The sequence below is a fragment of the Eptatretus burgeri genome, chromosome 17, assembly GCF_056783735.1.
Source record: "Eptatretus burgeri isolate ZD-2024b chromosome 17, Ebu_testis_v1, whole genome shotgun sequence".
NCBI lineage: Eukaryota > Metazoa > Chordata > Myxini > Myxiniformes > Myxinidae > Eptatretus > Eptatretus burgeri.
In genome coordinates, this window is record NC_140977.1 from 39756575 (window position 1) to 39783381 (window position 26807).

A 26807-nucleotide genomic window follows, 5' to 3' on the forward strand; every position below is an offset into this window, starting at 1 on the left:
AGACCTTGATGTTCCACCATACGCAATGTTATAATGAAGTTTAAGGCCCATGGCACTGTAGCCATCCTCCCTGGACATGGCCATGAGAAAACTTGATGAAGGATTGTTCGAATGGTGGAGAAAGCACCTCGATCAACTGCCAAACAGATTCAAGCTGACCTTCAGACACAAGGTACGACAGTTTCATCTCTCACCATCTGTCACCAATTCAATGAAAGGGGATTCTATGGAAGGAGGACCCCACTGTTGAGAGATCCTACTGCTGAGAGAGTGGGACAAAAGAAAGCCCGACTTGAGTTTGCCAAAACACACCTGAACAAGCCAAAATCCTTCTGGGAGAATGTCCCGTGGACAGATGAAACCAAATTGGAGCTTTTTGGTAAAGCACATCATCTCAATGTTTATAGAAAACAAAATGATGCCTTCAAAGAAAAGAACACCTTCCCTACAGTCAAACATGGAGGAGGTTCATTGCTGTTTAGGGGTTGCTGTGCTGCTGCAATGGTTACCTTGGATGTGTGCATGGCATCATGAAATCAAGAGATTGCCAAGGCATTTTGGAGCGCAATGCTCCAAAATTTCTGACCCAGTGTCAGAAAGCTGAGTCTCCGTCGAAAGTCATGTGTCTTGCAGCAGGACAATGACCACAAACACACTTCATAAAGCACCCAGGAATGAGTGCAGATCTAAATCTCATTGAACACCTGTAGGGAGATCTGAAAACAGCAGTTGGGAGAAGGCACCCTTCAAATCTGGGAGAACTGGAGCAGTTTGCACAAGAGGTCAGGTTTGTCAGGTCAGGTTAGATCTGTGACCTGCTACAGGTATCATGTAATCCTGTACTAACCTGTTCCATGGTCGAGTTGTCGGCGACTAAACCGTCTCCCCCACCAGGTTTTCTGGTGAGGAGGGTGTTTGGATATGGACACCCAGCAGGATTAAAAACAAAACCTGTCAAAGGGCGGAGGAGCTCCTTGTGAGCCAACGGCCATCCATATCTAGTGCCCAACTGTGTCTGCGGACGTCCTCCTGCAGTTGGGTTACTCTTTATTAGGAGGTTGGTGGCAGGATTTGCACTCGGGCCACCGTAAAACCCTTCATTCCGCAAAACACAAAAACGCAAAAAAAATCTGAAAACCCACTCCGTGGGAGTACCTCCTGTGCAGCTTCCCTTCGCAGGGCAGCTCACCGGATGGCGGGATTGGAGCAAAGCCTTTGGGACCCCCAATCATTGATGAAAGGAGGGAAACGATGGGGTAACATCCCTGGGTCAGATTACGGGAGAGTGTGTCGGAGTGGTGCTGAGGTGTCGTCCACCAGACTGCGGTCTCCTTGGGTTAACCTGAGGCGGTCCCTTCGGGTGGGTGCCTGGAATGTCCTATCCCTAAGAGAGGATGATCACCTGTCTCTGTTATCATCTGAGCTCAAGCTCAAATCGGTATTGCAGCACTCTCTGAGGTTCGGAGACCAGATCGCGGCGAGATAATGGTGGGTGGTTACACCTAATATTGGTCTGGTCGCTCTGATGGTTACCATACTCAAGGAGTTGCTGAAGCTGTGTCCAATAAGCTGACCCCAATGATAATTGAGGTAACACCGGTCAACGAGCGTATTATGAGACTAAGGATTCGTCACTCCTTGGGTGTCATTTCCCTGGTCTCTGTCTATGCTCTGACTGAGGCGAGTGACCTCACCGTGAAGGATGCATTCTACGCCACGCTCGAGTCTGTGGTTGATCAGTGCCCCAGACGAGATACACTTCTCGTCTTGGGGGATTTCAATGCATTGACTGGAACTGATAGGGATGGTTATGAGACATGTGTTGGTCCCCATGGCTCTGGAACTATGAACCAGAATAGCACTAAGTTCCTTGATTTGCAAGAAGTCATGGACTTAGGGTGGCTGGTTCATGGTTTCAGCGCCCACAAGCTCATCGCTGGACTTGATATTCCAACGCTCGCGGTGTGGCAAAGGAGATTGACCATGTCCTCGTTGACGGTCGCTGGAGGATGATCCAGAACTGCAGGGTCTACCGGAGTGCTCAGTTCCTCAATACTGATCACCGGCTTGTTGTAGCAACTCTAAAGCTGCACCTTAAATCCTGGAGAATGGTACCATCTCAGCCTAGGCTGGATGTTGGCAAGCTCAAGGATGAGAGAGTAGCTGAGGAGTTTGCGAACAGGCTGAGTGGACACTTGGGGTGTTTGGGTGCTTTGGGGGGTCCTGAAGAGTTGTGGAGTACCTTCAAGACCACCGTCCTTGATGATGCCGGTGGATGTCTTGGAACTCACTGTGGGGCAAAGAAGAATTTTGTCTCTCAAGGGACACTGGATACCATTGACCAGAGTCGCAGGGCCAGGCTGAATGGCAGAGCTGAGCTGAGGCGTAAAACTGTACGTGCACTAAGGGTGGACAAGGAGGCCTATGTGCGAGGAATCTGTGAGGGGGTGGAGCATCACCTGTGGACAGGTAATTCTTGTCCTGCTTATGGGGGAATTCACGCATTGCGTTCATCCAAGCCCATCCCTCGGAGCACTGCAGTTTGTGCAGAGAGCTCTTGACAGAGGAGTCTGAAGTGAAGGCCCGCTGGGCCGGTTACTTTGAGCGGTTGTACCAGTCTGATCCCCCAGCTGTCGAGTTGGACGTCAAGGGTGTTACAATCCCTGTTGCTGATCCTCCAATCAACTGTGGTGCACCTTCGTTTGTGGAAACACGGGCTGCGGTGAACCAGTTGAAATGGGGTAAAGCTCCAGGGATCTGTGGCATCCATGCCGAACTTCTCAAGGCTGGTGGAAATGCTGCACTCGTGTCGTTGCATGCAGTTTTGTGCTCTGCCTGGAACACAGGCATCATCCCAACTGACTGGAAGAGGGGCCTTGTTGTCCCTCTCTGGAAAGGGAAGGGTGATCGCCAAGACTGCAACAACTACCGAGGGGTGACGCTGCTCTCAGTACCGGGCAAGTTCTTTGCTCGGATAATTCTTGATAGGATTCGCCACCATCTGCTTGAGCACCAGCGTCCAGAGCAGTCAGGCTTTACACCAAAGAGGTCAACGATTGACCGTATCCTTGCTCTTCGTGTCCTCACTGAACGCAGATGAGAGTTTCGGCAGGGGCTGCTTGCAGCCTATGTTGATCTCTGTAAAGCGTTCGATTTGGTGAGTCGGGATGCCCTCTGGAGGATTCTTGGTCTTCGTGGGGTGCCACCAAAACTGATCGATCTGATGTCTGAACTCTACTCTGGCACTGAGAGTGCTGTGAAGTGTGGTGGTACCACCTCTGACTTATTTCCAGTTGTTACTGGAGTTCGTCAGGGGTGTGAACTGGCCCCCACAGTTTTCAGCTCTTGTATGGACTGGATTTTAGGGAGGATGTCGGAAAGATCAAGCTGCGGTGCATCGTTTGGGAATGTCAAGATCTCGGACCTTGATTTCGCAGATGATACAGTCATCTTTGCGGAGACTTTAGATTTCCTTTTGGGGGCCCTCGAGGTGCTGAATGAGGAGTTGGAGCCGCTGGGATTACAGGTTTCTTGGGTCAAAACTAAGATCCAGGCTTTCAATGACATCTTGGATGCTGCTGTCCTGTCTGTGTCTGTTTGTGGTGAGGATGTTGAGGTCGTGGAGAGATTCACTTACCTTGGCAGTGATATTCATGTCTCTGCTGGCTGTGAGTCAAGAGGTCAATAAACAACTGGGTCGGGCCTGGGGAGTCATGGATTCACTGGATCATGGGGTGTGGTGCTGCCGGTACCTGTGCGAAAGGAGGAAAGTCCAAGTCTTCAGGTCCTTGGTGCTTCCAGTCTTGCTCTATGAATGCGAGACTTTGACTCTGACCAAGGATCTGAGATGGAGACTTCATTCCTTTGGTACCAGGTCTCTTCGGAGAATCCTTGGTTATCGCTGGTCAGATTTTGTGTCCAACGAGCGGTTGCTGAGAGAGACTCAAATTAGATTTGTTACCTGCATGGTCCGTGAGCATCAGTTGCGGCTGTATGGACATATGGCTCGTTTTCCTGATGCTGATCCTACTCACCAGATTCTCTCAGCGAGATAGTCTCGTGAGTGGAGGAGGCCAATGGGCTGACCACGTTCCTCGTGGTTGCAGCAGGTTGACCATCATCTCAAGTAGATGGGGATGGGCCTGGCATCTGCCTGGGGGAAGGCCAGACGGAGGCCCCTGGAGTACCGGCGGAAAGTGGACGCAGCGACGCGCTGTTCTGGCACATGCTCCCATACCTGACCTGACCTGAGTGGGCCAAACTGCTAGTAGAGAGGTGTAGGAAGCTCATTCATGGCTATACAAAGTTCTTCACTGCAGTTATTTTGTCCAAAGGCTGTGTGTGCTACCACATATTAAGTCGAGGGCGTCAATTATTTTTCAATGCCATTTCTTTTTATTTTCTGATTTCGAAGGATTTATTAATTTCTGAATCAAAAACAAAGGTTCTGTAATAATCACAGTGAAATAAAGAATTGTGGAGACCAAATACTTTTGTCAATTTCAACTTATTTTTGGAGAAAATTGTGAGTTATTTGAAAAAATTGCAAGGGTGCCAATATTTTTGGCCATGACTATAAAACAAGTCCTGGTGAGGGTCTGCAATCTCTGATTGCTCTATCTTGTTTTATTAGTTGTTGGGACAGTGGATGGCTGAGGTTTTTTGTGGGGTTTGGGGGGGGGGGTTTGGAGAATTAAAAAATTGATCTTGCACCAAATTATATTAACAGCGAGAAACATCTCCTCGCTCCCCCATTTAATTTTCTACCAACGTGTTGGCTAAAGTGTGATACTAGATTTATTTTCACTATTGTTTGAATCCCCTGGATTTTTGTTGGCGTTTAATGAGTGCAGAAAAGAGTGGCTTTCTTTGCGCCAAGAGTATTTGCAATTGCAAAAGGCGACCCTGGGACCACTGAAGAAGCAACTCAGAGCACATGCAGAGATGACTGGCTTGGAACAAAAAGAGCAAACAAAGTCTGGTGCGTATGCAAATTCAAGCATAAGAGAAGTGAACGCTTGAAACTTGCTCTTTGTTCGCAGCACCTGCAGGCATCACTTTCCTTCCCATGATCCTTTGTGTCAGTACAGGTCGGCACTCTCAAGAAGTGACAGAGGGTACCTGGAAAGGAGAGAAGCCCCTGCCAATGGGTCCAGAGTTCCAGAGTGCAGTCCTCATCCAACTTGCTTCTACCTCTCCGCTGCCTGGCCGCGCTGAGTTGAAGGTGTGAATTTGTCCCATTTTATTGTGGGAAGGTTTGTGTGTAATATAATACTCAAATATATATATATATATATTTTTTTAATCATCTTTGCATATTGGCTAAATCAAGTTCATTGTTAGCAATTCATCTGAGAAAAGAGATATTTTGAATTTAAAGCTGGAGATTAGATATGGTCCACCACTCTGCTCTCTTGTCATTGATTATGCAGCACCTTTTTAATTAAATTTTATTTTATTTTAATTAAAGGGTCTATACTCATGGAGGAGGAGGAGAAGGAGGAGGAGGAGGAGATTGGGACCATACTCTGTGCAGAGCATTGGTGCTGCTTAAGCAGTCTCCTTGGCTATTGGGCACAATCCTGGACGGGTAGCCACTCTGACACAGTATAACAGCATGTTGGTACTCATTTTGCCGACCTCGGAAGGATGACAGGTCGAGTTAACCCCACCTGGTATTAATTCAACAGCTGAGCAGGATTTGAACTCAGGAAACTGGGATCCAAAGCGTGCCACCCGAACCATTAAGCCAACACCAGGCATGACTTTCACACAAACAGCCACTGAGTTTGGGGGAAGTGACGTCACTTCCCAGAGCACTCTGGGTACCAGCGATTTCAACAAATTCACCGCTTTTCTCTCAATGGGGCAATTGTTTCCTCTCCATGGATGGTTTTGTCAGTGCTTTGTTCTATTTGCTGAATATCAAGCAAGGAAGCAGCACGTATAATTTTAAATGTCTTTGGGATGGCTTTACCGGTGTTCGAACTGCCAACTTTCCTGACTCAGAGCTGAAGCACTAACAATCATGTGACTTTGTCGGAGAATTAGTTTTTTTTTATCTCTCGGATTCTTGAGATTCAAATCTGAGATTGGAGAATGTGTTGGTGAAATATTGTCGCGTCAGAGGCTCACTAACGCGTTTGCTAAACAACTTGTGATGGTGCCACCGAACCGTGAAGCACTTCCATGTACTGTGAAAGATCCATTTCCTCACCTGGCCTCACCTTCCAGAAGATCAGACATTTTGCACCTTACTTTGTCTACCTTTAAGTTCACACTCACTTCCTCATCAGTGCACGCTTAAAAAGATGACTTGCTCCAACATTTTTCCTGTTTACAAGAGTAAATCTATGCTACACGAATCACTGGTCCATACTATAGTCTTACTCTGGATCCTCCCCTTCTATGTAATATGATTAATCAATTAAGCTATACTGCAATCTAACTGTTGAATATTGTTGTGACCTTGGAGTGTGGCACAGTCTCAGATGTCCAATTGATTATCTTGAGGCCAGGTAGTCATGCCTGAAATTGTCCTCATGACCAACTTCCTGTAGTCCAACCGAAGAACGGCTGAGCTGATTGGCTCTTGCAGGTCCGGATTTAGGGGCAGGCGACTGCCTGTGGCGCTGGGCTCGGGGGGCACCGGCTGCTGGGCTTGAGGTGGGACTCCCACAGCTATAACAAGGAAATTTGATGCAGGAGAAGGCCATTCGGCCCACCATACCTGCATGACAACAACACCTAATTAAATAAACCTGTCAAGTTAGTGACTTAATTTAATTGGGGGTGTTGGGGTGTGGATGGTTTTAGGGTGAATAATGTACAACACCGGCCTCACACACTATACCTTGAAGAGGCCCTGTCACAGACATCACACTCAACACAGATGTACACATCACTCATCCATACTCAAGCTGCCTCCAAGTCCTGCCGATATCACTATACCCCTCCATCACCTGTGCTTATAAATACCTGACTAATTCAAATTTAAACTTATTCTACTGTTTATGCTGCCCTGCCCCCTGCCTACTCGATCTACTCTATCTACTAGACCCCTGCCTAACCCTAACTCTCCTCTTCTTTGCTCTCAGGCTTTGGCCCCCTTGTCCTATCACTGTCTGTTCTGCTGAAAAACGCTCCTGCACTTATTTTGTCCATTCCCTTTATTATCATTATCTTAAATCATTTCTTTCATATCCCCTCAGCATCGCCACCTTTATAATCTATAAAGTTATTTCCCCTTCAGCCTGCAAACACGGATCCCTTTGCCCCCAAAATGATTCCCACTGCTTCCTAAATGCAAAACCTTCTCCCGACATCAGTCTTCCAGTCTTCGCTTGACATTTGTCAATCTGCTCATAAATTCTATTCCATTTCCTAATCTTGGGAGATACCAGAAAACATGACCTCACAACCCTTTGCTTTCAGCCATTTACCAAATATCCTGTATCTATTTATCAAATCCTCCGAGTGAACGTTCCCAACATCATTTGCTCCAAGGTGTGCCATAAACCAACGTGTTCCTGCTGTGACCCAATAAAATATGATTTAACCTTTCTTCAATGTCCATAACTCCTGCTCCTTCAAAACTACACACAATTCTGTTTACGATCCTTCATACAGAAATAGGAATCTACATATTTAACAGTTTCATCACCAACAAAAACAAAAACTCTATTGCTGCACCTTCACCCCTGCCTGCGCTCGCGACCCCATCACCACTACCTACCTACAGCTCACTACCCCATCACCACTACTAACCTACAGCTCACTACCCCATCACCACCACCAACCTACAGCTCGTTACCCCATCACCACTACCTACCTACAAATCGCTACCCCATCATCACTACCTACCTACAGCTCGCTACCCCATCACCACTACCTACCTACAAATCGCTACCCCATCACCACTACCTACCTACAGCTCGCTACCCCATCACCACTACCTACCTACAGATCGCTACCCCATCACCACTACCTACCTACAAATCGCTACCCCATCACCACTACCTACCTACAAATCGCTACCCCATCACCACTACCTACCTACAGCTCGCTACCCCATCACCACTACCTACCTACAGCTCGCTACCCCATCACCACTACCTACCTACAAATCGCTACCCCATCACCACTACCTACCTACAGCTCGCTACCCCATCACCACTACCTACCTACAGCTCGTTACCCCATCACCACTACCTACCTACAAATCGCTACCCCATCACCACTACCTACCTACAGCTCGCTACCCCATCACCACTACCTACCTACAGCTCGCTACCCCATCACCACTACCTACCTACAGATCGCTACCCCATCACCACTACCTACCTACAGATCGCTACCCCATCACCACTACCTACCTACAGCTCGCTACCCCATCACCACTACCTACCTACAGCTCGCTACCCCATCACCACTACCTACCTACAGCTCGCTACCCCATCACCACTACCTACCTACAGCTCGCTACCCCATCACCACTACCTAGCTACAGCTCGCTACCCCATCACCACTACCTACCTACAGCTCGCTACCCCATCACCACTACCTAGCTACAGCTCGCTACCCCTTCACCACTACCTACCTACAGCTCGCTACCCCATCACCACTACCTACCTACAGCTCGCTACCCCATCACCACTACCTACCTACAGCTCGCTACCCCATCACCACTACCTACCTACAGCTCGCTACCCCATCACCACTACCTACCTACAGCTCGCTACCCCATCACCACTACCTACCTACAGCTCGCTACCCCATCACCACGACCTACCTACAGCTCACTGTCCTGGCTACTCCTGGCCATGGCAGAAAGCTTCAGTAACAAAGAAAACTTAAAAAAAATCCACCAAGCTTAGGGGAAGTTGTTTTGCATCTGCTGCTGAGGTTAACATAGCCACATCCACCTGATTATTCAGAAGGAAGCCTATGCTGGGATCAGGAAGTTGACTGCTGCAGGAAGTGCATTGAAGAGGTTGAGTCCCGCGATGAGGCTGAGTCTTTGGGCCTCTCCCTCTCTCACCGCAGGCACGTCGGTGGTCTTTCTGCCTCCTTCCGTCTCCTCTCCGGTCTCGCCCACCCCCCCCCCCCACCGCTGTGTCTGCGATTTGTCCCCACCATATTTCCGCAGAGCGCTCAAGGTCCGCCAACAATCCCCTTTTGGTAAAACTACCAAAATCACGAATCGCTGCTCACCTTCACTCTTTCATTCCTCTTTTTTTCCCACCTTTGGAATAAACTCCCTCGCTCTTCCCTCCAGGCCTTCAAAACAGCTGTTCACCACCACCTGTTCTCGTCCCCCATCCAAAACCTCGATCTTTTCTACCCCCGTTAATCCACCCCAAGCCCACCTTCTTCAAATTCCCTACTTTCCTTCCTGAAAGTCCCTGTCGTGTCCATCTTGTATACCCCCATGTTCCCTGCCCCATCCCTCTCCCTTCCACAGATCTTCTAATGTCTCTGCTCCCCACTGTTTTGTCCTTCCCACTCCCACCCCTCTTGTCTCATGCCCCCCCTTGCTGTGCGTTAGTGTGTTAGCTCTCCTACGAGCCTTGACAATGTATACAAAAAGAGAATGGAGATTTTGTATTACGAGCAGGGGTACATGGCATTGCCCGTTGCTGTTCTTATCATGTTGGCATTTTGAGAAATCAAATTTTGTTATTTTTCTATTTTTTTTGTGGGGGCCTAAAATACTTCCCTAAAGCCATTAAGGAATGGGGTGGGGGATCATTTAATTTCACCCTTCATGTCGCTACAAAGGTTTAGGCACTTTAGAGCAATAAAAAAATAAATTAAAAAATCTCACCGGTGTCCAAAGGAAGTGGTTCAGTTTGGCATTTTTAATGTGAAATAGGCAAAGCCTCGAAACAAACGAAACCCTTTGGAATTACCTGTTAAAATGCTGTAGAATTGCCTTTTAGAACCCTCCAGAATTACACTTTCGTACCCTTTAGGATTAAACATGGTGGGTTAGAAAGATGGTTCTTATTTTTTGGCAGATGGACGGACGGATGGAAGGACATACAAAATATTAAAGCGGCAACAACACTGAAAAATCCCCCCCAAAAATGCTCTTTTGTTTGTTTTTTGTTTTATCTTTTTCAAATTATCAAAAGATACTTTTTGCCTCGAACACTCCATGGCACTCACTGATGAACCTCTGAAAGTTTGACGAAGATTCGTTTGGCCATCTCTGAGAAAAACACCCACACATGCACACCTCTTATCGTTATAGTATAATGTGATAATAAAATTTGTCATTTGTTCTATGTGTATAACTATAAGGTTGTTGGGGGTGAAAACCTTCAGATCCCTCATAAATTAGTTCTGATGAGTCATGTCTTGAGAAATGGGAATGAATAAGGACCGGCAGAGTTGCACTTTTTTGGTGTCATCCTGCAAGATGCGTCCAAGCTTGCCTATCATTTGTTTCACGCTATCTTATCTCCTTGGCCATTAACTTATAGGCCCTCCTTGGATCTGGAGTAGCTTACGTCGACGTGAGAGATGGTGATACGGATGGAGTGGTTCGATTCCAAACACCCGATGATGCCCAGAAAGCCCTTGCCAATGCGGAAGCAAACCACAGCATGCGTGAGCAGAACATGACGCTTTCACTCATAGACGGTGAGTACCCTTTGGTTTGTCTGCTATTGTGGGATCTAAACTTGTTCACGCCTGCTTTTGGTTCACGCCGTGCTCTTTAATACAATCTCATCCTCTCCCTTAATGCAATAGTTCATCCTTTAATACAATACTTCGTATTTGTTCCACTAGCATTTTTCCTTTTGAAGTGCTTCATGTTTATTGCCCATCCTGTTGGTATTGTTTCGACTGCTTTATTAGGGAAATCTAGTACAGTTATGATAATTTTTCTTCCTCCTTATCTTCCCTTCTTTTTTTTCCTTTCTCCTCCCAATATTCTTTCCCTTCTCTGCCTCCTCCCTCACCTCCACACCCTCCTTTTAACCCCCCCTCCCCGCCATCATCCTCCTTCAACTTGTTTTCTCAATTTTTCTTTCAGTCATCTTCGTTACTGAACTCCCCCCTGTGTAGCCTAATCTAGTGGTATGTAGAGAGGGGAAGGATTTCCTGTCATGTTCTCTCATGCCAAACTGGGCAAAGCTGGGTGAGTGAGTGGTGGCTTCCCCATTCCTCCGCCCTCCCCCCCTGCTCAATTCTTAATATTATAAAGGCTCCATTCACGGACTGTATCCTTGTCGAGGATAGGCCTCAAATGAAACAAAAAAAAAACAAAAACAAAAAAAGGAATTGAAGAAATGGAGAAGTGAAGAGAAAGAAAAATAATGTAAGAGTTTTTGAGGCACTGGAAAACATGCCTTTTTTAAAGGGGAAGGTTATAACTGGTAAAGAAAGGCATGATAAGGTAAAGAAATCCAGAGCTTAGCGGTGAAGCGAAAGAAACAAACATCATAATGGCCCGTCCTCAAGTTGCCAACGGCCACAAAATAATCATGTGACGTAGTGGTTTGCCGAGTATTTTATGGTCTCACTCACGGCGGATGTGTACAAGCAGCTAGTTCTCTGGTGCAGAAACCGAAGTAATAGCTATAAAATAAAATAAAAAAGGGGGAAAGAGCCAACGTTACGGCGTAATTCAAGCAAGTTGAATTTCGAGGTCAGATTGGCAGAGTTGATGAGTCGGATTGCTTTAGACTTGACTCGGTCAAGTCAATATGTAAATTGTAGACCACTTGGTTTAATCGTTGGAAGCATTCACTTGGGCGAAGTTGGTTGCCACGAAAAATAAGCACTTTTGAGTCTGGTCATCCATGAGACGATCTATATACCAATATAAATGCAAGTTGCCCGATTGTGTCTGAACGGGGTAAACGCTGTAACCACAGTGCATATAATGCTCAATGATGATTCATTTAAGAGCTCTTGGGTCCGGACAATGCATACGGTGGTCTGAAAATATCGATATTCACACAGTTTTGAGTTGTGTGCAATTTTGTGTGTGGGTTTAGCACATGGGTGATGTATAGGCTCAGTCGCTGGCTCGCACATCTACTGCAAGTTTAAAAAAAAAAGTCCAACCACAAACTATTCAGTCAATTCCCTCAAAAGTATAATTACCTTTTTGTCCATTTACTTCACTGAGAAACCTTAGCACTCTTAACAGTTAATGACTTTTGCAGACTTGGGGTTTGGTTTGAAGACTTGAAGAAGAGAGGGGGAGTTGTGGACCTGGGGTTAGGAGTGGGGGAGGGGTTTGAGAACTCGAAGAAGAAAGGAGTGGAGGACAAAGAGTTGGGAGGGGGGAACAAGGGAAAGGGCAGGGGTGGGGTGGAAAGATTGAGGACTCGAGGTTGGGAGGGGGCTTGTGGACTTGGGGTTTGGGGGAGTGAGGACTTGAAGAAGAAAGGGGAAGGACATGCCAGAGTTGGAAGAGGGGACATTGAGCTGGGAGAGGGATTGGAGGACTTGAGGTGGGGAGGGGGTTCGAAGACTTGGTTCTGGGGAGTAGGGTGGAGGGAGGGTTGAGGACTTGAAATCCCATTTCACATTGCGTGGAATTTACGTGGGTCCCTGTTATTATGCTGCCAAAGAACATCCTTGCAAACTCCCTCAATATTCCACACTCTTGGGAATGAATTCCCTTACAACAGCCCAGTGGAACTGAGTTATCGGCTGGTGTCTACATCCATATGTGTGTGTACCAGGAGCATATCTTGGTGAGGAAATATGAACTGTAGAGTTCCAAACAGGGTAGATGACTGCCTGGCACCACGTTTTGGTCAGGACCCTTGCAGCAAGAGCTTGTGTGGCACAGGGGTTCATGGTCACCATTCTAGTAAAGAGGTGCTCGTAGTTTCCATTCCCTCATGGAATGACATGTCTGCTCATTTTCAGGGGAGAATGCACTCATCACTGATGACAATGGACAAAAACATCTGGTGTATGGGGTTTGAACCTGGGTTCCCAAGGAATGCGAACGTAGAAATTATTTGATGTTCAGACTCGAATGCTAACAGGCCATGTTTACACTGAAATTCTGAACTGCATGGTGTGAATAAAGTATCACATTCTTTATTTCTGTTGTTCGAAGGACTGCCTGAGCAAAGGTATTGGCAGAAAATTCTTGTCGAGCGACAAGCGAAACTGAATCGTCCACGGGAGAAACACCGAGGAAAGTGCAAGGTCAGGCTTGAAGAACCGCTTTTCACCATCTCACCTTGTTTATCATTTCTGCCATTTGAAAAAAGTTAAATTCCAACCGCATTTTCTTCTAACCTCTGCACGAGTGGCTAATCGATTTATGGCTGAACAGAAATCGGTGGTAGTAATATTTCGATAATGCATTGTGTTAAGTCGGAGTCTGCAAATTTTCAACGCTGTTTCCCTTGAACTGATTCCTAACAGACAAGCAGTTCGGCGAGTTTCATGCCACGGTAGTAGACCTGCGGGCCTTTGCTGGTGTATTGTGAAAATTTTGGCACGGCACGGGTTGAATGGGTGGGCCATCCCTCAGATGGACGTAAAACTTATCCCGTCTGTCGGCATTAGTTGGTGGATGCTATAGATCCCATGGTGGCATTCGCGAAGAGCAGGCGATCTTTCGCTGGCACCTGAGCCAAATTCCCAATTTCTGCTCACTTGCTCAAGTATCCAGTGTTGGAGTGATTACCCATTCGGGATTGTAACCCCAGCCAAGAAACTGCTTTAGCAAAACTGACGCTCCATATGGTGCATGATAACTATCAGTCTCGTACTTTTCCTGAAGGAGCACGAAAAACTTATGTTATCTGTGTCAGTCAGTCAGGCAATGAGTCTGCCCTGTTTCTCAGATCGACTTAAATCTATATACTCCAGTGAGCCTTTGCATTGTTTAATGGCCTGTTTTGTGATTTATTTGCTTTTTTTTTCCTGGAATTATCAGCACATTTATTGCTTTGGTCCCCTTCCCCCCACCACAACACACACACACAATTATTTAGTAAACGGCCACTAGCACATCTCTTCAACACAATTTTTTCTAATTTTGCTTTTTCTCTTTTGTAGATCTTGTCTCGTGTTGAAAAACTCATTGCAGCCAAAGCAGACAAGTTGAATTGTCACCTTCGTTTTGACGCACAGTGAGGCCAAAAATCCACAAGCTCTGCAATGTTGGTCTTTTCATCGACTGAGGTTCTTCTCCCTTCCGTGTCGATCATACGATAATGCTATGGTTGACCCTCTTCATTCATTGAGACCCAAATTTGGAAAATGGCCCAAGGGGGACCTGAGGAATTGATATAACAGGTTATCTTGAAAACAGAACATTAAATTTACAAGTTATGAATGTTTGTTGTATTTTTGAAGCTTTTAAAAAATAAAAATTCATCTCGGCTGTACCTAATAGAGGTGTGAGAATGACTGAGTCTCCGTTTGTCATGATCCCACTTGATAAAATGATGACTTTTTACATCCAATAAAGACGTTTTTTTAAATAATAAACTTCTCAGACATATCATACCGGCTCTGTAACCAATTTATAGCTTCATTGCCGTTCCTTTATGTGGGTTTTTTTTTTTTCAATGTTTGAAACGACTTCATTGTCAAGGACTGACATCGTAATGCTTCAACAGAGTATGGTACATTGAGTGAGAGGGCTTTTTATAATCGATTATTAATTTATTCTTTTAGACATCTCAGGTTCGTAGAGGAGCTTGTACGGAAATCACATGCAGGATAAAGATGTGAGTAGACATCATTGTGCTTTTATGTGAATTACAGGGACATTACTAGACGATGCACAAACATATGGGACGTGAACCTGGGTTCCCTCCATCAATCGCCTGTGGTTCGAATCGGAACACGAACAGACCAACCTGTCCGAGGTTAGGAACCCAGTGCAAGTTGCGGTAATTCCCATATTCCACATACTGATGACATCCTGCAGAGAACCCCATGTATAAATCCATGTATGTACTTTTTTATTTTTTAATGTGGTTGGGGGGGGGGGGGATGCCAAATTTACATAATAGTGCACATAAAGTATATGATTCCTCATGTGAACATTGCTTCGTAAGACTGCAGGATTTTTTCCAGCACTGCAGTGTTAAAAGTTTTTGAAATTATCACATCTTTCGTTATTAATTAAAATTGGTTATCTGTCTGCGTCCACCATGAGAATGACTTGGAAACCCCTAACTTATTCAATCGGAGATATGTGCGAGCTACTGTGCCTGCCCCGAAGCAGAGGGCGCTCGTTGTTCTTCCACAAACAAGACTGAGACATGGCATTCGAGGAGGCCAAGAATTCAAAGCCTCGATTACGAATCGGAAATGAAATCCAGATAAAGTGTCAGATGCAATTTTGAAAGTGATCTCGTCACGTAACCCACAAGCCACAATGCCAACTGCGATCAGGAAACTACTGAAACTCACGACGCAACATTCAAAATGGTACTTGTGCATCTCGATTGAATACTACCGAAAAGCTTGGGGACCAAGAGTTTCCTCTCGTGGCTGTGAAATTTAAGTAACGTGACAGGATTAAAGTGCGTGTCCAGCTCCAGGTAACATGCTGAGGATGTCCTTATTCAGGAAAAAAATATTCTGTCTCCATCCATGCAGTTTGTTTTTATTATGTGTACAAAATACGACTTTTTACAAGATAACGTTTCTTTTTGCAATGACTTCCCAAAATGTATATCTTTAGCCTCCCCCTCCCACACAGCAGGAGACAGGGTTTTGCAATTGCTTCTGTCTATCTGCCCTGAGCATAACCTTTTTACCATTTCAGCTTTTAACAAATTTTCAAGAAATCCTTTATTACGAGAACGAGCAGAATACCTGCCCAATGGGCGATCTTGTTCCAAGCATGCAACACGTTCCTATGATGCATACCTTTATTTGGGTGGTGTGTAGGCCAAAAAATATCTCGGGTTACAAATGTGAAGAAAAAACATAACCACTGCTTTTAATTCAAACACTTCACTGAAAAACGTGGTTCGTTTCTGTTCTTGCGTATGGCAGCTTTGGCTGCTAGGTAGCTGTCATCTCTTGGAGCGCAGCTGTCCCGCTGATGCTGTGTCCCTATTATCAGGACACTGGTACTCGTTTCGCTGACCTCAGAAGGTTGATCGGCTGAATCGACCCCCCTGGTGTTAATTCAGCAGCCACCGGGGCTCAAACTCAGTACCTTGGAGTCCCAAGCCAGCCACCCGAATCACTAAGCCAACACCAGGCTTGGAAAAACGGAGTGACAGGAATACAGGACTAAATTGTGGAGCCTTGTAATACCCTCCCCCAGCTGGAGGTGGTGCTACACATTACGCATTTACATACAGAATTTGTGTCCCCCTTCCTTCAAGACAACAGGAAAATATAAAAACACCCCTATACATTCATTGGAATCATGCTGATCCAATGTAGCAAGTCTGGATGTAATCAGCCCAGAACTGGAGTCGTAACGCGCAAAGAAACAAGCACCGGTCCATGAATTATAGTGAAGATATGGAGTAAAATAATAATTGGTACAAACTGTTAAAGAGCAAAGTTGTAGTAACTATAAATAGTCTGGCCGTGCTGCACGACTTCTTCAGAAAGGCAGTTGTCTGCTTGGAACGATGCTTCGGATCGTTATCGTGCTGAAATACAGCTCCTCTACCAAGTTTTCGCAGGGAGGGTAACATCTTCTCCTTCAGGATGTCACAGTACATCGTAAAACCCATGTTTCCCTTGATGAACTTGAGTTCTCCAGTACCGGCAGCACTCATGCATCCCCAAACCATGACACTACCACCACCATGCTTGACAGTAGGGATAACGCACTTGTCTTGGTACTGTTCCCCAGGTCGCCGCCAGACACGCTGCACTCCATCAGATCCAAACAAATTAATCTTCGTTTCATCAGACCATAGGACATGTTGCCAGTAGTCCAGGGGCTTGGATTGATGTGCTTCAGCAAACTGTTTGTGAGCTTTCTTGTGGCTCTGATTCAGGAGAGGCTTACCCCTTGAACGACGCCCATGCAACCCGATACGATGGAGTGTGCGACGTATGGTTTGCACACTAACAGACTGGCCAGAAGCTGCAGAAATATCTTCAGCAATCTTGACGGCACTTTGTCGTCTGTCTTGGAGGACGAGATTATGAACTTGACGAACAGTACTAGGAGTCATCTTCGCTGGTCTGCCCTGGCGAGCGCAACACATTGTTGTACGCTTCGTGGAGAACCTCTGGATGACCTTGGCCACGGTGTTGGGGTTTACGTTCAAAGAAGCACTGATCTTCTTGTATCCTTGGCCATCTTTATGTAGGGCAACGATTCGATCTTTGACATCTTTCGAGAGCTCTTTACCATGAGGAGCCATGCTGCTTTCTCAATGGTGATTGGTACAGTATTTCCTATGCAATTATTTCTTCAGCAAGCAGATAGACAATTAGTGCATTGAGTACACTTCTTCACTTTTAACATACCAGGGAGGTTGCAGCTCTATGGACATTGTGTGTTTTGTTTGGTACATATTTGTACCTTTAACACTCTGACTTAAATATGCAGAAAATGATGAAAATGGAAGCTGTTTTACCATGCTTGACTTACTTCTTGTGCAGACAATAGCAGGGGTGAACTCACTTTTATTGCCTCCTCTTTCAGAAATATTTGTAACATGCCACATTGTTTTTATGGAATGGCAGTTTTGTGCCTGCAGACATATTGCAGAATGTCTACTCTGTCATCAACTCTAAGCTTTTGCTTCCAGCACAACTGCTTAAAAGGTTACACTGAATTATTTACATATTTGTGAGGGGTTCACTCACTTTTGTGAGATACTGTATGCTGAGGGTGGACAAGGAGGCCAATGTCCGAGAAATGTCAGGGGGTAGAGCACCACCTGTGATCAAGTGATTCTCGTCCTGCTTACAGGGGAATTTGTGCATTGTATTCCTCCAAACCCATCCCTCTGCACTGCAGTTAGAGCGGAGGGTGGTAGGCTCTTGTCAGAGGAGTCTGAAGTGAAGGACCGCTGGGCCGGTTACTTTGAGCGGCTGTACCAGGCTGGTCCACCAGCTGTTGAGTTGGATGTCAGGCGTATTACTATCCCGATTGCTGACTGTTCAATCAACTGTGATCCACCTTTGCTTGTACTCGTGTCATTGCATGCAGTTCTGTGCTCTTTTGGAGTGCAGGCATAATCCCAACTGGCTGGAAGAGTGGACTTGTTTTCCCTCTCTGGAAAAGGAAGGGTGATCGCCAGGACTCCAACAAGTACCGAGGGGTGACACTGTTCTCAGTGCCGGGCAAGGTCTTTGCACAGATAATTCTTCATTAAGTAAGCAATTGCACAGTAAGCAATCTTTCAGAAATACCACGGAGCAGGTGTCACATTTCTTTGCATTTACGTGTCACCATTAAATAACCCACAGAATGAGTTTGTATACCTTTATCTTGTCCTTTGTTAGAGTACACCGAGTGCAAAATGAATATATAAATAGATAAGGGCCACATAACTACATCCTTTTTAACCAAATTAAAGTGTGAATAGAAAAGTAAATCGAGCCATCCATAGTACGTATCAAAGAAAGCACAAAAACATGTCTGTCTCACTCCCGAAACACCTCCAACTACATTGTCAAGCACAACATGAGGATGTCGTGAGAAGGAAACTTTGAGGATGTGCAACATTCAGATTGACTCCAAACTTTGTTGAGAGAAAGTTCAGAAAAGTGAATTAAAGGAAAAGAACAATAGATGTGATAAAAGACATGTTGGGATGGACCTTGCCTATTTTAATGTCAAAAATGGGTGTAAATTCCAAAACCTGGATCTTCGTCCAAGAGACCCCATTTTCACCCACCCCCTGCTGATTCCTCTTTGTCTGTGTTTCTTCTTGATGTCAGCCCTTTGTTTCTCAAATTAAAATAGGTAGTTGTTAAGTATACCATTTACAAGGTCTTTAAGGATGTCTTTCCAGTCGATGGAAAAAAACATCCGTGTTCCTTTTACAGATTTGCATTAAAAAGGGAGGAACCAGATGGATTTCCTTGTTCGTAATCAGAATTGACACATGAATAGGTCATGAGTGTGGGCGGAACACACACACGATTCACACACTATATAATGATCCACACACCTTTGGGGAGAGTTTGAGAATCATCACATCCCAGTTTGTAACGAAGAAAACGTTTCCTTTTTTGTTTCATCCCAAGGTATTGTTTCACCTCTGTGTTTTCTCTTCCTTTCTCCTGCTATTTAAGTACTCTTCACCTGAAATGCGAAGAGCAATAATTATGAAAATTTAAACGTTGTTTGGATTGAATCAAAAACAATGAAATGCTCGATATGGACATAATTGTGAGTTTGTGCTCGTGTTCATGTTAATACGAACGAGTTTGAAATTGGTTTTGCGAGTGTGATGCACACACCTGTTTATTACAGTTATAGGTGTACAAAGCTTACAAATAGAATGTAAATATTCAATTTTACAAACAAGACTTACAATTTTATAACATGTGTTTGCAGTTAATATTCTTACATGGGAAATGGAACCAATTGCCACAAATGTCCTTCCAGAAACCTTTTTATGATTTTGTTTTTTAACAAACATATTTTCGAATCATTGTAAAAGTTTTCCAAGTTCAGCTGCTGATAATTTGGGTTTTTAATTAACCATTCTATCGGAATTTTTTAAAACGAGCAGATGTCGTCGAGCAATATTTTCGACCTTGGCAATTTTCAAGACTGGAAATTCTTCCCTTCGAGATGTTCAGGAGTACGTGCAGTGCCCTCCTCCATTGACTTTCCCAATTTGTCAATGTCCAGAGTCACAATGGAGTCACAATGTCCAGAGTCACAATGAGCTTCGCTTCAAATAAAACCAAACAGGTGTTTAACTAGAAAAAGTTGCAAAGGAGGTAACAGCTTTCTGGGCTTATGGTGTGGCTGTTGTTTAGAGCAAAGCAAGTCTGCAAACCAGCTTTTCTACCTCTATCTTAGAATAGAAACGCCGCATCTTTCAAGAACTTTATCTGCTGTTCTCACTGTTGCGGAATTTATTTCTGAACGTGGAATTAAACGCCTCCGGTTCGAAATTCAGATCATTTTTTGCGAGTTTGTGAACATATTTCATCAGAAATGTACTTGCAATTTTATTTCAACATCTTTGTCATTGGAACAGTTGTTTTTCAAACCTCATGATGATTTAGCAAAAAAATTTCACTGTTATACAGGGATGAAAGAAAACATCTCTAAAGAGGCTTTCTTGTACAATTAACACTCCAAACCTTTGTTAAAGTATATTATTACAGACTTGTATTCGTATTATAAAGCATTTATAATTCCACAGAGGATCCTCAAAGGGTAAAAAAAAAAGTTTGAGAAGTGTTGTTTGGGTCATCTCAATGTCACGCCCTCGCTGTACACAACTGCAAGACTCACAATTTTGCAGTCATTAATCAATGAAACATTCGATTAGTACAACAAAATTTAAATATGCATTTCAATATAATGGACACTATCAAAGCTTTTCGACTGCACCAAACTCTCACTTATAAAGTTACTAACTCAATGTTGTAATGTCCTCAACGTTGATTGGTTGAGAGATAGAAAAGACGAGATTACCTGACTGGTGCAACCACAGAGCATCATGAGTTATGATTAGGCAGAGATGAATCACCTAATAGGTGTTCTACATGTTTTTAATTGCCACCTAATAGCCCCCCCCCCTACCAACTCCTCCTGACAACCATTGTTTGTCCAAGTCTCCCTCTAACTTGGCCTTCAACTCTGCTGTTCGTGTTCCCGCCTTTCTCTCCTGTCGATTTTGTCCTGATGCATCCTGATCCATTCAGTGTACTCGTACTAGCTCTTCCATGAGCCTCGACTACGTATAAAAGAAAGAAAACAAAAACTCCATTTCTCACTGTCCATTGTCCACACAAAGCCCTCCTAGCCCTCTGGAACACCTCCAGCTCCTTACACCTTATTGCAACCTCCCTGGTGTTTATCTGTTTGGTGTAACACCGACCACTTTTGAATGTCAACGTCACAGATTCTGCTTTAGACAAGGCAGAATAACTCGACTCGGTGTCTTCTTTCCAATCTTGTGTGCGCACTGTCAATGTTTAAACACCATGCCCAGATAGTATCCGTGCCCGGTTTTCTCAAGTCCTGTTCTGCTGCTTTTTGTTTTTACTGCTTTAATCTCCCTCGACTGCTCTTCTCATGCTTTGTGAGCCCACAAAGCATGAAAGCACACTTCAAGTGGTGGCGCAGGCATCCTGCTCTATCATTTGAGTCGGTCGTATGCAGTGGCGTAAATCTGTTTTGGAAAGTGAGGGGGGGTGTGGTGATATTGTAAATCTTCCAACCTCTCCCCCCCTCCCCCACCCAGGAAAGTGTTACTCGGCACGGACACAACGGTGAGACACGACACAGCATGGACAACATGGCAGGACATGGCGCAGCATGGACACCACAGTGGGATACCGCAGAGCAAAGACACAATGGTGAGACATGACACAGCACTAGCATGATGGTGGGACACGACACAAAACAGCATGGACATGACGGTGAGACATGACACAGCACAGACCCAAAGGTGGGACACAACACAGCACAGACATGATGGCACACGGCACAACACAGACACAGACACGACAGTGAGACATGGCACAGCACGGACATGCCGATGGGGCACAGCACGGCACAGCATGGCATAAACACAACGTTAAGACATGAGACGGCATGGCACAGACAAAATGGTGGGACAAGAGACAACATGGCAAAGACACGACGGTGGGACATGGCACAAAACAGACATCCTATCTCATCATGGTGAATAACCACAAGATCTAGCCATCTCTGTTGTTTTATAACAGTACTCTAACATGTTCCAAGTACAAAAGCAAACATTCTCTCGGCCCGATCCACACTTAGGTATTTCGGACAAACCTCGACCAATTTCTGGCAAACTTAGGGTGTTTCAGCCATTGCTGTAGCATGAAACCATCGCGGTTTGTATTATTATACAAGCATCAAAGACGCATCGAATCAGCGTATTTGTAGAAAATCAAATATTATTCACCGCTTGAGTTAAATCATACCGAGATGTAACCCGTACACAGCATGGATCTGGTGGTCGGCTCCCGGGTGTGACATCACCGCTAATCGTGAATAATAATAAAATGATTTTGACTTTTAATTGCAAAATTACCAACTTTATAATTCGGAAATCGGAAATGATGGTGGCCTGGGAATTGTGGGGGGATGGGAGGGATGGTGGGGGAGGTTGGCCAAATATATTTTGTGCTTTGACTGAATATATATATATATATACTGTAAATCAGAAGTCAGAACCCAAAACGTATAAATAAAAAGGAACTGAACACAAATTTATATTATTTTAAATTTTCAGTTTGAGCTGGACGGTAAAGACAACACAATATCAAAACCTGTGCGGGGAAATTTGAACTGTCAGCTGTTCAGAGCAGACGTGCCCCAAATACACCACTTCCCCTTGGACTTCTGGCTGGGTATTTACATCGTATATCTTATTTTACCCACACCTCGATCTCGATTAATCAAGTCAAAGTTACAAAAACAACTTGCGTTTATAAATACAGGTATGTCACCAATGTGTTTCTTAGGTTAGCTTGATATACAGGGCACAACTAGAAGGGCACTCGGTGGAACGCATACCTCCGCCACGTAATGCCTGATCCACGAGAACATATCAGGCCCGATACATTTTTTGAAATATCATGCTATACAGTACATGCTATACAGTACAGTATATATATATATATATACAGTGTATAGCATGATATAAATATCATGCTATACACCACCTTCGGTGGTGGAGGTACAAAAAGTGACGTCCTTACACACGCAAAGCAATCACCTGTTGTCACAATGTCTGACAAATCATGGGGTTTATCTGTTGGTGTGTTTTTAAAGGTTATTTGTTGCAGATAATATGTAAATCTGTCTCATCATTCCATTCAGAAATGAAAATGCATCAACAGGGACCATACCCTGGTGACCCACACACCTCCATGCACCCCCAAGGACTACCACCTGGCTATAGTGTAAACACCTCTATAAATATGGCACAAAATGCCGCACCGCCAACGTTCATGAATCCTCCCAAAGACTACCTTGCCTGGTCTCTCTTCAACTTCATGTTTCTCAATGCATTCTGCCTTGGTTATGTGGCCACGGTGTATTCCATCAAGGTAAGAGTGATGTATATAATTCCTGCAACAATTGTGCATTTTCGTTTTTTCCATGCACTGGCCCTTTCTAGTTCATACAAGAAGGGCAGATCACGTGACGCCCTTAACTAAGTTAACCTTCACCTCATCTTACTTCCAGGCATACAAGAACAGGATAGCTTGACCTAAACATGATGTCTCATACAGGTAAAAATGATCTATCCTTCAAGAGCACACAAGGAGATGTGATGGCCACGTTCTGCAACAATAGGGATGACAAAAATTTCTCAAACCTACGATGAGCTTTTCCTTTTTGGATTAAGTTTCCAGAGTACTGAATCCAACTGAAAGCAGAAATGTGCATTATGAGAGAGAGAGAGAGAGAGAGAGAGAGAGAGAGAGAGAGAGAGAGAGAGAGAGAGAGAGAGAGAGAGAGAGAGAGAGAGAGAGAGAGAGAGAGAGAGAGAGAGAGAGAGAGAGAGAGAGAGAGAGAGAGAGAGAGAGAGAGAGAGAGAGAGAGAGAGAGAGAGAGAGAGAGAGAGAGAGAGAGAGAGAGAGAGAGAGAGAGAGAGAGAGAGAGAGAGAGAGAGAGAGAGAGAGAGAGAGAGAGAGAGAGAGAGAGAGAGAGAGAGAGAGAGAGAGAGAGAGAGAGAGAGAGAGAGAGAGAGAGAGAGAGACTGAGAGAGACTGAGAGAGACTGAGAGAGACTGAGAGAGACTGAGAGAGACTGAGAGAGACTGAGACTGAGACTTTGTCAGAGACATTAAATAGTCTCATTGTACCTCAAATATCCCATGATATCTGTGTCGTCATTTTTGTCGGATGTACATCAAACTTTCAGAAGTTCATCAGTTTGTGCCAGTTTGTGTTTTAGGCAAAAAGTTACTTTTTTTTAAATTTCGGAAAAAACCCAGATGTATTTTGGGTTAAAAAAAAAAAATTGCTCTATCGTGCGTAAGCCTTTGTAGCTATGTGAAAGGTATTATTGAATCATCCCTGACCCCATTCCTTATTGGGTGTAAGAAAGTGTTTTAGGCTCCCCACCAAAAAAAAAAATGGGGAAAAAATTGATTTCTTCAAAATGCCAACAGCATTCGAACAGCACCAGGCAGCGCACTGTCCCCTTGCTGGTATATAATAGAATTGCCTTTCACTATCGGACCACAGCCATATAGATTTGCAAAGCAGTCTTGGTGTGTGTTCATAAGGAGAAAAAAAAAACCCCAAAAGATGGACATGTTTACATTGACGTATGGAGGTCAAGTAAAACCGAGCCGGTATCCAATCTTAAATGAGAGTTTTCAATGGTTCCCGAAAATTTGTTCAATCAAGAAGTAATAAATAGGATGAGATGAGATTGTACTTATCGCTCACACAGATGCTGAGTACACAACTGGTTTGCTAATTGTTCAACTTAGACATTGCAATGTGTGTGCTCTCTATCACCTGGTGACATTCTATCAACATGTGGAGTAACTTCAGTTTTTCTCAAAGTTCATTTCCATCCCTCCATTCACCCCAAGCAACTAATACTTCCAATAGCGAGGAATAGTAGTCTTTATAAGGAATATAATGATGGACTGCATTGGCAGTGAAGACAAACAACAGTTCGGAAACATTAGCCATACCTTTTTTGTCGTAGTGTTAAATTTAGGCTTTCTCACCACTCATTTTGAATTGTTTTTTTTTTCTTCTGATTCTGATAAGCTTTCTCTTGAGCACTCTCCGGTGAGTGCATACAAGATGTGAAGGAAAAACAAGTAAAGCCGTTGCAGTTAAATTTACTTTTGGAGACAAAACCCTAGCTCATGGAAGAGCAAGGTGACGTTGAGGTGGTGGAGGAACCACAGTTGTCCCCGTTGAGCCACAGAACAAATGGAGAGCGAGGAAGGGGAGAAACACAGTTACCTGCCAGGAAGAAGGTTGATTAGGAAGGGCTAATTGGAGTAGATTTAGTAAGTGTGGAAAAGGCATCGGTACATCACCTCCATTTGTGGAATCTTTGCTACTTCTATGAAAAACAATTCGTTTGATCATTTTTTTTATTTTTTTTTTGCTTTTTTTCCTTTAGCATTGTCAGTCAATAAAACAACTTACTTTGATTACTTTTCTTTGTCTACCACATAATGGTCAACCATTTTTGTTCATTTTGCATTCCTGCATCTACACGACGATACCTTACCACCTCGTTCGTCCACATTCACCTGCATGTCATTGGCTCTTCCAAGAGTTAATATTTCTTCACGAGTTCAAAAATAGTATAATCAAGCATTATATATAAAAAATAATGACCGTTTTTACAGCCATTTTTCCCTGCTGTGCAGAGGTTAGGCTTTTTCTTGAGGCAATGTTTTATGGCCAGATGCCCTTCCTGGTCACCTCTTACAACACACAGGGATATGGTACACCTATTCTAACCGGGGCATACACCGGGACCAGTACACTGGTACTCACTTCGCCGACCTCAGAAGGATGACAGGCTGAGTCAACCCCCTGGTGTTAATTCAGCAGCCAACAGGAATTGAACTCAGGACCCTGGGATCCCAAGCCACCACCCTTACCACTAAGCCAACACCAGGCTTGTATAATTAAGCATTAATCAAATGTAATGATTACGTAAAAGTTCTCCTTTGACGCGAGATGGTGTGATCCCGAAACAAGATTGCATACTTGCAGATTTACACGAAATATATGATGGTGATGATGATGAGCAGAACTTTTAATGATTTTTCATGAACTTTTTGAAACTTGTTTCCATGATGTAATTTTTGTTTTTTCTTACCACTTTATCTTTCTCCATCAGTCTCGTGACAGACGTCAAATGAATGACCCGATGGGTGCCACCAATCATGCATCGACAGCCAGAGCTTTGAATATCGCTGCGACGATCATTGCCCTTCTCGCTATCCTCATAACAATAATTGTTGTCATTGTCTCCATATCAGCATTAACACAAAGGTATCATTACCAAAATGAATATGGCGGATACTAATGAAGGAAAGAGGTTTGCAGAAGTTTGCGGTTGACTAACAAAAAAGACATGTGGCCGTGGTTAACATAAGTAGTAGAACAGTAAAGATAGTTGCAGAATGCTTGTCCTTAAATTGCTTGTTAGTTTTAGTTACTTATCTTTATTCCAAGTGAAAATAATCCCTTTTGAGTCACTGCTTCTATTATTGTTCGTCATAAGGAAACTATTTCAAATGTCTTTCAGAAATGAATTTTCATCGTTTTGTTCAACAAAAGCTTTCCTGAAATTGTTGATTTATTTGTGTTCTGTCGTTGATCTTTTATTTCACCCCCCCCCCCCTTCGTATAAACAATAAACTTCATATTCACTTAATGTTGTTTGTGATTTGTTGATGCTGAATAGCGAATTAATTAAATTTTCAATTGTATAGTGTTTGTCGTCGATTTTGAAATGATATGTTAACTCGAGGAATGGAAAATGCTCAACATTTGAAAAGATCCCTCTCCCTAAATTATTTCCGGAAGAAATAGAAAAAGGTATATGTGTATGGTATACGATTGGGTGGTTGGGATTATACATTGTTTTCGAAAGAAGCAAAAAGCGCATCCAACCAAAAGTACCGAGCACCATCCAGTTTTTGCCATTCGTA

At 44.2% G+C, this 26807-nt stretch overlaps 2 protein-coding genes across 3 annotated transcripts in view; both read left to right on the forward strand.

The window, feature by feature from the left end:
• Positions 1 to 14364, forward strand: part of LARP7 (La ribonucleoprotein 7, transcriptional regulator) — a 37468-nt gene extending 23104 nt beyond the window's left edge. For both annotated transcript variants that reach the window (XM_085862626.1, XM_085862627.1), the window contains exons 9-13: positions 4854 to 4981; positions 5091 to 5224; positions 10488 to 10647; positions 13094 to 13185; positions 14047 to 14364. In XM_085862626.1, coding sequence (XP_085718752.1) covers positions 4854 to 4981; positions 5091 to 5224; positions 10488 to 10647; positions 13094 to 13185; positions 14047 to 14124 — 592 coding nt within the window. In that variant the 3' untranslated portion in view covers positions 14125 to 14364. The remainder of the gene's footprint in view (positions 1 to 4853; positions 4982 to 5090; positions 5225 to 10487; positions 10648 to 13093; positions 13186 to 14046) is intronic.
• LOC147009835 (interferon-induced transmembrane protein 3-like) overlaps positions 1 to 26530 on the forward strand; it is a 116184-nt gene extending 89654 nt beyond the window's left edge. Inside the window, exons 2-4 of the mRNA XM_085862635.1 lie at positions 21366 to 21480; positions 22979 to 23208; positions 25991 to 26530. Coding sequence (XP_085718761.1) covers positions 21411 to 21480; positions 22979 to 23208; positions 25991 to 26179 — 489 coding nt within the window. The 5' untranslated portion in view covers positions 21366 to 21410 and the 3' untranslated portion in view covers positions 26180 to 26530. The remainder of the gene's footprint in view (positions 1 to 21365; positions 21481 to 22978; positions 23209 to 25990) is intronic.
• The last annotated feature ends 277 nt before the right edge of the window (positions 26531 to 26807 follow it).